The 13,379-nt window shown below is 40.3% G+C and overlaps 1 protein-coding gene across 6 annotated transcripts in view; it reads right to left on the bottom strand.

Annotated features, from left to right (window-relative positions):
- Window positions 1-5,505: 5,505 nt before the first annotated feature.
- The window catches only part of LOC124253579 (hemicentin-1-like), a 143,390-nt gene continuing 135,516 nt past the window's right edge, over window positions 5,506-13,379 (bottom strand). For all 6 annotated transcript variants that reach the window (XM_046687386.1, XM_046687385.1, XM_046687383.1 and 3 more), the window contains 7 exons: window positions 10,851-11,151; window positions 10,180-10,486; window positions 9,592-9,744; window positions 9,031-9,049; window positions 6,741-6,760; window positions 6,367-6,474; window positions 5,506-5,548 (listed from right to left, as the gene is read on the bottom strand). In XM_046687386.1, coding sequence (XP_046543342.1) covers window positions 11,099-11,151 — 53 coding nt within the window. In that variant the 3' untranslated portion in view covers window positions 5,506-5,548; window positions 6,367-6,474; window positions 6,741-6,760; ... (2 more) ...; window positions 10,180-10,486; window positions 10,851-11,098. The remainder of the gene's footprint in view (window positions 5,549-6,366; window positions 6,475-6,740; window positions 6,761-9,030; window positions 9,050-9,591; window positions 9,745-10,179; window positions 10,487-10,850; window positions 11,152-13,379) is intronic.

The following is a 13,379-nucleotide window of genomic DNA, read 5'->3' as shown; positions in this document are numbered from 1 at the left end:
CTCACAAATGTAGGTAGACGATTTTTTTCCTTGATGTCGCAAAGAGATCTATGGATGGTGTTTCCCATTTCTCCGTGATGAGTTTGAAAGCCTCCATATTCAAGGTCCATTCTGTTGATATCACTCTGTCCTGTCTGGAAAGGGAGTCTGCCAAAATATTCATCTTTCCCGGAATGTGACGAGCTTTTATAAGACGTTTCATGGTATCCACTACTTTGAATAGTTCCTTCATAATCTGTAGTTCCGCCCTTGTTGTTTATATAGGCTACTACCGTGCTTTTGTCTGTCACTAACATAATGTTCTTCTTATCCAGGCTCCAAAACCAATGAGAAAGAGCTTTTACCAGCGCTAGCTGTCTCTAGACAGTTGATATGAAGATTGCTTTCTTGCTGAGACCACAGACCCTGAACTTGCTGTTCGTTGACATGAGCGCCCCATCCCGAGTTTGAGGCATCCGCATACAGAGTGACGTCTGGAGGTGGAAGAAGAAAAGTTGTACTGGAAGCACGTTGCTGTCCACCGTCCACCACAAAAATTCCTGACAAATCATGAAGGGAGGGGATACCATAGTTTCTAAGTCCAGATCCCTGAACCCATTGATCCATATTTGCGGTTCGCGAAGATGAATCCTGCCCCTCATCGTGAAATCCTGGATGTAAGAGATCCCAGTAGAGACATCCATGTCCGAATCGATATGGTCTTGCTTGCTAACAGATTGAAAATCTTGGTCCGGATCTTGTACCAACGATCCTGAGGCGTAAATATTCGTGAAGTCTTGGCATCCAGGATGGCTCCCAGATATTTTATCTTTGATGTGGGGACTAGTTCTGACTTGACCGGGTGTACAATAAGACCTAGATGTATAAACTTGGTTTGTTTTAAAAGAGTCTGAGTAATTATATTCCTTGCCAGGAAATCGTCCAAGTACCTGTAGATAGCTATCTGACAATGATGTAGGAACGCTAGTATGGGATTGATGATCACCGTAAATAGCCAAGGAGCTAGAGAAATTCCGAAATGTAGAACACAGAACTATAACCTCCGTCCGTTTACCCAATGTGAAGGTACTTCTGACAACGAGGATGTATTGGTACATGAAGATAAGCATCCTTCAGGTATATGCTGATGAATTTGGAATTTTGTTGAATAAGTGTTCTCAAATTGGCCAGGGATTCCATCATGAATTTGGGAGGTTTCTTTAAATATTCCTTGTTTAACACTTTCAAGTCTATAATCATCCTCATCTCCTCCGTGTCTTTCTTGGGAACTAGAAATACCGGGGAGGAGAACCCTCATGACTGGTCTGACGGCGGAATCTCCACTATGGCCCGCTTGTCTAACAGTTGTTGAATGGCTGTTACTGCTCCCGCTAGACGATCCCCTTGCAAGAAAAAACGTCTCCCTACCGGCTGGTAGGTTACTCGAGGTAGGTTCTCCCATGGTAGCATGGAACCTTTCTCTATGAATGATAAAATCCAGCTGTCCGAGGTGATCTGTCTCCAATTCTCCACATATTGTGCTAGCAGACCCCCTATAGGAGATTGGGATACCGGTAGAATGAATTCGAAGTCCGTTTCCAAGTCGAGGGACATTTCCAAATCGTAAGGCTGAGTAAACTGGATTGTTTGATTGGAGTCAAAACTTCCTAGCTCCCACTCTGGCGCCATGAAAAAAACTGGTGCCACTACCCCTGCCCCTAGAGGAGGCATAGCCACGAGTAGCTGATGATGTCGACGAGGAGGTATTACGCGACCTAGAGTCTCCTGCCCTATCAAATGCTGAACGTTGTAGTGGCTCCTGACGTCTGTGAGTAGGTTGGCGGGAAATAGTAGCAGATGAATCACTCCTAGGCCTGGACTAAGGTTTATTCCTGTTTTGTGAAAGTAGAGCTGAAACCAGTCTCTGGTTCAGATTACGTCATGTAATGGCATCCTTAGCTTGAATAGCCTGACCACATTGTCCACTGAAAAGAGATTCTGAGTCCAGGGGTTGTTGAAATAATTCGTCTTTAGCTGTCTCTGGTAGACTTCTCACTGAATCTAACTTATTAAGTCTCTCCATGGCTGTTAGACGTCAAAGAGTACACAGCTGATTGTGAGTTGCGTCGGCTATAGATTGGTATAGCACATCCAAAAAAGAGTGCACCATGGCTACTTCTTTGGCTGACATGGATTCCAAAGTGTCCTTATTTACTCCTTCATAATCTTGGAATAAAGGTGGTAATAATGCCCGGACTCCCGCAGCAAACCAGTTGGTATAGGATAGTATGTCCAAGGATGAACGAGCGGCCCCATCCATGTCCTTGAGATCCCTGGATGAACAGGAAATAGAGGATCCCTGGCAGCTCTAGCGCCCTGAAGCTGGGCAAAATCCTTGTCCATGTGTGGAGCATAAAGTGGAATCAGTCTATTGTGAATAGCATACACTTGCTTTTGAACAATCTTGGGTAGCACATTTAGTGAAGTCGCCTTGGAGAGGTTCAAATTGTAAGAGTCCAGCGCCGACTTAAGTGCCGATGAATGAGGAAGAGATAGCTTGGGAACCCTTTCCGGTGGCAGACATCCCGACGATCCCAGTTCCACTGGTAACTCCCGTTCCGGCTCCTCTGGCTGTGGCGGGACTGTGCTAGGATAAAGTCCATGGATTAATTCCACCTTTTCCCTAAGTGACCATCCAGGAACAAAATCTTCGGCTGAAGTATCCATAAGCTGGACTGTCAATAACCCCCCCTTCATAACAAATTCCTCGTCACGATATGGCTGAGATATTGCCGATGTGACGTTAAACATTAACTCCCTCATAACAAATTCTGGTTGAGAGAGAGGATAAACAGAATTAGCTTCCAAATCCGAGAGGTCCGGTACAAGCGGTAACATCGGTGGCTTATCAGTGTCAAAATGATCCATGGCTCCCGTTGAAATCCACGGCACGTGGCTACTGGACTGCTGGTCCTGGATACCGCTAACCCCCGTGGCAGCCGTGGCTCTTTGATTAAAGCCAAGGTGGGAGAAGCGAGCCGAGGGCATGGAGTCAGTCCCTCTAAGATATAACTGCAGCACATTCCCCGCGTGGGATAAGGTAGCAGAATTTTAGTCACTGGGATCAAACGTGACCACCTTACTCCCAGGGACAAGTGTCACGGCTTGTTTTGCCTGGACCACAATTAAAGCCCACCTGGGGTCAGCCAGGTTGACCCCGTCCCCGTCACATGAAGCCCCTGGCTTCTCCCCCTGTGGGGAACGGCTTTCTGATCCTGTCATAAGGTGATACCCGGCTTTCCCAGGTAGAGCACCCCCGAGTTTCACAGAAACTGACTCTTGCCCTCGGCTCTTGCCATCGTCAACCCAGTCAGTGCGACCACCGGTCGTCTTGCAGTACATAATGCCATCATGAAACAGTTTTTGTTATGAATTTATCTTGGCCTCATTCCTCATCTCCATATCATACATAGGCTGACTAACTGAGGCCTTCAACTCTGATTTAAACGATGCAAATAAATCCGAGATTGCAGAAATGTCCAAATGAGATGCATCCGACTTAGATCTAGATCTAGATTTGGATTTTGATTCAGATCTCTGTAAAGATGGCGGGGACCCCGAAGCAGATTTTTTACTTTTGCTAGCCTACGATGACGGGGAGCTCTTACGTTTCCTAGTCTGAGATCTTGCAGATTCCATATTTAACCACTCAACTTCTGATAATTCTGAACACAAAAGGCAAAGTACAAGGATTACCAGTAAAACAAGAAATGCAGAGAGAATGGGGGTCTAAATCCGGCATAAACTTTTGACATTGCACGCACTTACTCTTAGCCATAGCTAAAGTTAGACAAAAGGAAAAAGGCGGGAAAATATAAAGCAAGTATAGACGTAATAATAATGTCAAATTCGATGTCCAAAGGACTAATGTCGACAACACTAACCTATACAGGGATGAATCAGTGTAGAAATCAAGCTGATGGAAATCAAATTTTCACTCCACTCTATATACGTGTACAGTGTATACCATACAGAAAATTTGTGAGGATTTTCAAACTACTTAACAGTGACGTCTAGGTCAGGGGGAGGTAACTCTGCCAGTTTGAAGGGCATACCACTAGGGATAGCTATGACTTCGTGTTAAAAATTTCACTTCATTCTGTATGTGTTTGTGGAAGCTACAGAATTAGGTAACCATAATCCAGAGGGAATGTTTACGCCTTATTTGCTATAATACCACCACCTAGAAGGGATTTCCTGGTGAGATAAGGATGAATCCTGTGAGGAATGATGTGAATTAGAGATCCCCTTTCTCTTCTGATAGATTTAGTTCAATTCGGTTATTCTAACGTCATTCCCCATATTTTCTGACGTCATTTCCGGTTGATGACGTCACTTTCGGTTCATTGTTGGAAATATGACTGAATTGAACAAACAGAGACGTTATTGAAACACTGTTCAAAGTGGTATAAAAGCACACTCATAGCAAGTATTGATTCAGTTGTACTTAATTAGGTAACTTCACATTTAAGCAAATATGCCATTTCAAATGAAATTGCAACACCACCAAGTGGCCAGAGGCTGTATGGGCACAAAATCCTAGTATGCCAGCCCTCTGGACAAGCTCGGGCCGCACCTAGAAAGGTCAACTTCAGCCACTGCCACACTCAGCGTAAGAATGATTTATTCAAACCAAGAACGTCTGTTTTCTAAGTTACAATACTGGTTTGCCTCATTAATTTAACAGTGGTGGGCATACTATTTTCCTATTTGTCTATTTGTAAAGTGCTGATATACCAGTGTGTAAATTGGGAGTGTTCTCATACACATACATAATTAACAAGACTATAACAGACACCTTAACAAATGCTCCTTTTAGTTACAGTAATTTTAAAAAAACAGAGTGAGAACCATATGAACTATTCCACATTCTGTTTATTGGTGCCACTTTAAGAATCACAAACATAGCATGCATATAAGAGTATCTAGAATATATAATAGAAACATAAAATCATTTCAAAACTGTTGTGAAGATGAATTTATCTAATGGATTTCAGCACATCTGTTTATTCAATGCTTATGGATTTCAATTTATTCTCTAAATGTTTTTAATTTCAATTCTGTTTTAAGTAGAAATTGACTCCATAAGACAAGAAACGAAAGAATACTCAAGGAAATATTACTTTGTAGACATATCAAAGGTAAATGGAAATATTGTGTAGGATATTCTCTGATGTTCAGTTAAACAGTCATATTGTTTTCAGCATAAATACCAAGGACAAACATTCTTTCAAGGACATACCGATTCTTGCACTGATGTCAAGCATTTTTACTGAATTTGAAATTGTAATTATTATGCCTTTTGCAAACATGAATCTCTTTATAGTAAAACACTTGTTTGTTGCAGCTGACATCTCTCTGTATATTTAAAACCGGAGAGACGTTAGTTCGTTAGGGCTAAATGTCAGTATATCTTTGGTTCCAATTTCAAACAAATTTGACACTGTCAATCATGTCCTAGGTCACTTTTGGTATGGTACTGTCATGTTCCGATATGGATGTTCACTTTCTGAAATACAAGAACATTTAATAAATGTGAATCGCAAATAATAATGCTTATAGATATATACTGAGCTGCAAAAGAAACGTCATTTTTCAAAACCAAATGCAAAAGTTGTGTTACAAGGTGGTGTTTTTCTTATGATTATACCATTTGGATAACATGTTTTTCAATCCAGATTGACAGTTATTAGAACTTATTTCTATCATCAGTGTGTTTCTGCATATCGACCAAATAGTTTCTGAACATATCCATCTTTGTCTAGATGCTGATAGAAATAGCCAACAATCATAAAAAGACATGTTGTATTTAATTTGCACATTTTTATTTTTGGGGATTAAAGTAACAAGTGCCTTAAATATTTTTCAGGAGAAAAGGTATTTCTGTATTACACTATCTAAAAGATACAACACGAGGTTAGGTTAAATGCAACTGGTAATGACTTGTCAGAACAGCTGATTGATACTGCTCTCATTTTCTTCATTAATAAAAGCAGTTTGTATGCACCTTCAATGTCCAGTTTGGAGAAACATCATTCAGAATAGTCCCTACCAAATTCTTAGAGAGCTTTTACAAAAATGGTTCTAAAATATAACAATTCTTGTACACTGGACACATATTAAAACATTGGCAGATTATTGTTATAAAACACAACAACATTACATGCAACTGCTACAAATTACGTTTTCATTCTTTTGTGCTCTCACTTGGCCCTCATATTTTCATACTAGTAATAATCATTCTCCTCTGAGGTCGATAATCTGACTAATTTTTTCATCATTCACCACTATACAAGGCACTGATGACGAGAAAGCACTTGTACGCACCAGTGGTAAATGCTCTGCCACATGTTTCCAGTTGAATTCTTTCATATTCGTTGTTCTCAGATATTTGCTGATTGAGAGAGGAGTAGGTCCTTGGTTCAGTGGCCTCATCTGATACAAAAATAATATTTCTGTTAGCAAATGTTGCTGAGCAAATACAAAAACATTGCCCACTTGTATTTGCTTAGACCACTGTTTTCATTTGCAAAGGTAAGAATTTACAGGTGTTTGACATATACTGGTGAACCAGCATCTTAAGGTGAGACACATGAATAAAACTTAACAATTCCAATTTACAAATGGCAAATGTAAATGACGCATATTGTTGAAACGACAAAGGATGGCACATGGTGACTGAGTTTCTTCAAACAACTTACATGGAACTGACTGTGTGTGCCTGCAACAGACATTAAAAGAACATAGGTAAGTACATCTGAAAGTACACCCTACGTTAGAGAACGTGTATGTTAAGTTGGATTCCATTTCCTAAGTGTGAAATTTTCATTGTGACGTTATTTCCAGTTGCTATTTCACACTACATACAATGATGATAAGTCTTAGAATACTACCTCTAACCCATAATTGCCTTTTGTATGAAACTGGTTCAGCTTGAATAAATTTAAAGTCCAGTGAGTGAGTATTACTTTACACCGCATCAACAATTTTGCAGATATTTGAATCAAGTTAAAGTCGAAGGAGTTTGTCTTTATTGCTTGTAGTCCAACAGACACTATCTGCATGTGTTATATCCTCAAGCGATAGCCTGGGGAAACCTCATAAGCTTTACAAGGGTAGCTTGAGGAATGTACTCTGGGATGTTATATAATGGCAGGCTTTCCTGATATAAACAAATAATTAACACCTTCACTTCGACACTTCAATGTAAAAACTCGTCTCACGCCATTTCACAGGGTCTTTGCATATAACTCAACAAACGTAAAGAATTTACTATCTGCATCCTAATTTATTGAAAACAACGTGGCTGTGTAATGTTTTAGAATTTTCGCGGAATTGACAGTTTAGACTACATCGCGCGGTCAATTATTCGCGCAATCAGTAATTGCCGGAACTGCCAGCTGTCTCTTTGGCCGCCACTAATAGCAGTGAAAACAAACAGAGTGGCTTAACCTGTCAGGCGGCGTTTATTGCTTACTCACAGGAAATCCCTATCTGTGCGATATACTAGTACACAGTAATCCGTTTACTCACGGAAGAGATGAAAAACACATCAGTCTTATGTTCCGAATTCTGACGATCTGACGAATTAACTTCTACTGTATATGAAGCTCTTTGTGATTTCAAACAAGCCGGGTTGTTGTGAATGAGATGATTGAGTGTTAAGTGACTATTCGCTTCATGATGTACTTGTAAATAAAATCTTAATGAATAAATGAAATACTGCTGTATTATTTCTTTCAGAGTCGTTTCATGGTAATCTGTTTTGTATCAAACCATCTGTCATGTGACCAATTTCCATGGCGGCCACAACACACATTGCTGTTTTCGCTAATTCGGCGATGGGATTTGGTTCATTATTTAATTATGTTTTGGGAAATCCATTACAGCGACAGTTAAGTATGATTCTTTATGCTACTATCAGTCGTCATTTTAAGATTCCCGTAGATTTCTGTCTTCAAACTTGATGTGTTATGGTAACAACTCAGGGGCGAGCGTGGCTAGACTGAATGAATGACAGGTTTATTCGCGGTGTATAAATATTCGCGCTAAAATGTTTTGCGCGAAAAGCATGAAAATAAAACCTGCGCGAAATATAATACGTTTACAGTATGTTCGATGTACTTGTTATATACCAATTGGCAGTAACACTTGCAAGATTCAAGATATATCAAATCTTGCACACTCTTTCAACATTAACCCGTGAAGGTCCGGGTTAGAATGTGCCTTCAGTAACCCGTACTTGTCGTAAGAGGCGACTAACAAGATTGGGTGGTCAGACTCGCTGACTTGGTTGACACATGTCATCGGTTCCCAATTGCGCAGATCGATGCTGCTGCTGTTGATCACTGGATTGTCTGGTCCAGACTCGATTATTTACAGACCACCACCACATAGCTGGAATATTGCTCAGTGCGGTGTAAAACTAAACTCACTCTTTCAACATTAAGACTTTGAAGCTATCCATTCCCATCATATCCAAATTACCCAGAATGGGAGAAAGAGTAACTAAAAAGAGTTGCATCGTTATCTATTCCGACTTCACTGCATCTGAAACCAGTTCCCCTGACACAAAACTTTGTGAATAAAAATCAAATACCCGTGAAAGTGGCATCAACATTTGATACGATCCAATGAATAAATCAAACATTTCTTGATGTTGGAGGCCATGTTTTGTAACTGAAATTTCTGATGTTGAAACAGTCAAAATTATCCTTTAGACAGCATCAAATTCCAATTATACTTGCTTAAGTTATCTTGTACACAAGCCGTTTTGATGTCCACTTGATGTTGCTCAGGCTTGATCTATCTTATTCTCAAGTGAATATGGAAGGTATATGAGATATGAAGTCTCTAAAATCTTTAAGAAGCGCATGGTTCTCAGAGGTGGAGGAGCAAAGACACAAAGCAGCTTTACTAACGAAATGCAAGTCATTTGAATTATTTAAGAAATACTTTTAAAAAGCACATATTTATTATGAAACTACTTACTCGGTTTGTGTACCAGGCACTGAAAAGAAAATGATCCTTTGTCAAAACCTAACACAGGTATTAAGGCTGGGACGGGTAACCCATACCCTATTACCCTACCCTACCCTACCCTGATACCTGTTATGTTAATTCCTCACTTGAAATTTGTAAGAAACCCAATATATGCTTCAGCTCTGAGGCTTCGAGTTTTTCAATATCTTAACTATGTAATATATTCAAAACAGGTGACTGTAAACTATGTCTAAATCTTCAAAAACATTACAACCTTTTAATGACTGGTGTCTGCATAATCACCCAGTGTAGGTTGTCGACATAAATGAAGACATTGGGTGCAACGTTTTATGAGATATCACGCTGACATAAGTTTGAAAAGTGGTCAAAGTGTCATGGTGACCTTGAAAATAAGGTTATGGTTACACAAATCAACTGGTGTCTGCATAATACCCCAATGCAGGCTGACACCAAATTTGAAGACACTGGGTACAACAGTGCATAAGATATCGCGTTAACAAGTGTTTGAAAAATGGTCGAAGTATTGTGGTGATGGTGACCTTGACATACCTTTTTCTCCTTTGCCTCGATTTCGCCGAGACATAATTACAAGAAGAATGGAAAGTAGTATCACTATGGGAAGAGCTATCCCAATTCCTATCCCAATTCCTATCCCAATTCCTTTTTCAAATCGGTCTTCTGTTAGCTGTCCATCAGCTAGAACTGAAAGGAAAGCATTTCACTTTCATCACTAATTGAATTCATTCTTAGATCCAAGCATTGTTATATGATGTAATGTGATGTTATTTCTTACGAGGGGGACCACTTGCTGGTAGAACCGCCAGGTGTTCGAGTTGACATAGAAATTGAACTGCACTCGCATGTTGATTACCTGGCTGTTCTACCAGCAAGTGATTCCCCCTCGTAAGAAATAACGAAAAGTGACAACAAGATAATGATCGTTCGCTAAACAACTTTTTTCATTCGGGTGTCCAAAATTATGAGACAAGTCATCGGAGTTGGGCTGTCAATTTCATGTGACAGTGCAAAATTTGGTTTTGCAATTCATCGGTCTCAAATGAAATCAAACAGCTGCAGTTCTTTTACAGAAACAGTTCTGAGCTAAGTGCTTGTTTCAGTTTGGAAAATGACACATACATTCACCATCAGTTGTTGCTGTCCTGGTAACTTTTTTCACTGGTGCCATAAATATTTCTTGCATAAACTTGAAACTGATAATTTGTCTTTGATTTCAATCCCGTAACGTTGCTTAACACAGCCCTGTGTATTCCTGGATCTGGTATCCCTGTCCTCCATATATCCCAGTTGCTGTCACCTTCAGCGGCTCTATAATCAACCAGGAATGTTTGTAGAGAACCTCCATTGTAGTTGGAATTCCATTGAAGAATCACGTTTGTGTACCCAATTTCATTAAATCTGAACTCGTCTGGGGCAAGCGGGGCTGCTGTAAATTAAGTATTTGGAGAAAGGTAGTGAAAGAGTTTGCCATTGTGACACTTTGAACAGTCTATGACGGCATATCATTTTGTCACATGCTATGATTAGCACCTTTGTGATTAAAACTCACCAGTACTTTGAAAGCACTGCATATGCTAAATTATAATAGCTGACACCTATGGGTCAGTAGACCATGACTAGATATGAACATACTTGCATAGTGTTTATTAAATGATTTTCATTGACATGTAAAGAAGAGATCTGGTATAATGTTAAAAACATGTCCGAGCCAAATCTTTATACCATGGTTGCAGATATTTACAGTCATTAACTATTATCATGTGTATACAAAAGAATTGATCATAGCTTACAAATCGGCAACAGTGAGTAGACAATGGTGCTCTCTCCAACTGAATTTTTCACCCTTACAGCATACTTCCCGTAGTCCCTGGCATGTGTAACAGTGATCTTGAGTGTTGACTGTAGGTCTGTGCTGGACACAGTGTGTACAGTTGATGCCCTGATAGGCTCCAGCTGGCCCTCATTGGATCTCCACCAGGTGATGTTCGGCAGAGGATTTGCGATCACATGAGAAACCATATATGAAGTTTCATTGATTTCACATGTTACTGTTGGAACGAAACTTTTTGCGAAAGTCTCTTCTTGGGTAACCTGAAAATATTAATAAATTACCATGTAAAGAACACTAAATATAGGGATTTCACCATAGCTGACAGGGTTAGTCAAGACCAACATCAAAACGAACAATGTTCTACAACTGAGTATGTCTACAGAATGGTGAGCCTTTTGGTCGTTGCATGTCTCCTCGGTAATGTTCACCACACAGAAAAACGACCAGCTGCAATGCACCATGAGGGGAAGCTCGGTGTAAAGAGATATTGAGTTGTAGTGACCTTACCATAACCCTGGTCCAGTGGCTCAAGTAGCCCTTGATAGTATGAAAGTTGACATATTATCTGCCCTCACTGAGATGAGGAATGTTATTCAAGGCAACGTCATGCAGCTAAAACCGGCATTTCCGGTCTACCATGTTGGGTAAACGTGTCTAAGTGAGAGAGAGAGAAGTGATGTGAAAAACCCAACCAAGCCCACTCACAGCATGTAGTACTGAGGTACAGTCAAATCCCGATGAGTCGAATCTCTGGGGACCAAGTGATAAATTCGACTTATCGATGTATTCGAGACATAGGTATATCTATGAGGGTAGAAAAAAAGATGATCCAGTCCAAATTCCTCCGCCTAAGCATTTGTTTATCTAATAATTTCCCTATCACTAATAGGGGCACCTTATCAGTTCCAGTCTGATTAGCACAGACAGTGATTTCCGTAAAATCACTAATCTGCCTTTTGAACTCACCCGTCAAAGGCGGAAAGGTGTGAGCCGCGCTGGTTTGTTAATTGGATCAGTTTGCTACACCAATCAACTTCTCATTGACTGACTTCGGCTTATCTATACAAGATTGCTGTTGTTTGAATCTCATGGGACCAAATTTTCTTCTCGTGTCATCGTGTGTATTTATAGACGAATTTGTGTAACTGGTATTCAAATGATGACAACTATAACAGGGAATGGTCGGGACTGACAGGTACTTCGAGTTATGCATAATGTTCGAGACACCGGTATTCGACTCATCGGGATTTGACTGTAATTACAAGCAGAACCTTTTACAAGACCCTTGCGAACAGGTTATAAACCTCAAATATTGCACAGAAACATAGCTGTGTCATCACACCGAACACACGACCCACCACACACGAAAACTGTGAACACCGTCATCGCATAAGCAAAGAGAAGGCCCGGCAAGCACTACACGCTCAGCAGCTACAAACCTAGATGACATTAAAGAACTTATTCTTATCAGCTAAAATGGACTCTATAGACACTAAACTACAAGCGGCCATTGACAAAATCGAAATAGACGTTGCAAACATCAAACACAGAGTTGATGAGAATGAGATTCTCATTGAGACAAACGTCGAGGATATCAGCACCATCAAAGAAAACTTAACAACTCTTAGAGCAGACATAAATTTCCAATACGGGTTACTGAAACGAGAAGTCATCGCAAAGGAATTGCATGATAGGAAAATCATGCGACTTCCTCTTTAATGGCATACCCGAATCCGACGCAAAACCAGAGGACTCTGAAGAAGTACTACTTGAGTTCATGACAAAGGATTTAAAACTCCCTGAAGGCCAAGCCAAACAAATCCAGTTAAGGAAGAAGATATCAAGACAAAGACACTCGACCTCCAACAATGATAGCAGCCTTCGTCCCCTATGAAAGACAGGAACTATGTGTTTCGAGCTAAGAAAGTGTCCTACGGCACGGAGAAAAATATACAAACCGACTTACCAACCTCAATGAGAAGAATAAGAGCTGTCCTGAAGTGCCTATGGACTAAGAAAGGAAAAGGGTCTCTATACACGAGTGAGAGAAAAAGGTATAGATTTAGTGCTGGAAGTCAAACAACCAGATGAACCGAACACTGCCTGGAGGAGAGTGCCTGTACCCATCCCTGACTCATTGGGCCAGTATTGACACTTGACTCTACCACACCAGACACACGAACTAAATGTACCCATTTGATATTAATTTAACTTGGAGTAAATTGAAAACATCATGGCCAACTTAGTTATCCATGCCTGTCGTGCCTATCTATAAGATTATATCTCAACATACATTCAGCTTATATAGCGGTGTGTGTGTGTGTGCGCGTGCATGTGTGCCTGTATATGTATGTGTATGTACATGTGTATTTGTATATAAGGAATGTTCATCAATCCATATATTTTTGTGTGTCAATTCCTCAAGCTAAGGGGATATCATTTACCCCGAAATCACTAAAGATATTATGTGAATGTGCATATGTGTTAC

This window comes from Haliotis rubra, unplaced genomic scaffold (genome assembly GCF_003918875.1).
Source record: "Haliotis rubra isolate DU_JTF1 unplaced genomic scaffold, ASM391887v1 Scf545, whole genome shotgun sequence".
Lineage (NCBI taxonomy): Eukaryota > Metazoa > Mollusca > Gastropoda > Lepetellida > Haliotidae > Haliotis > Haliotis rubra.
The sequence above is the reverse complement of the archived record's forward strand: the minus strand, read 5'-3'. Positions and strand labels throughout refer to the sequence as shown.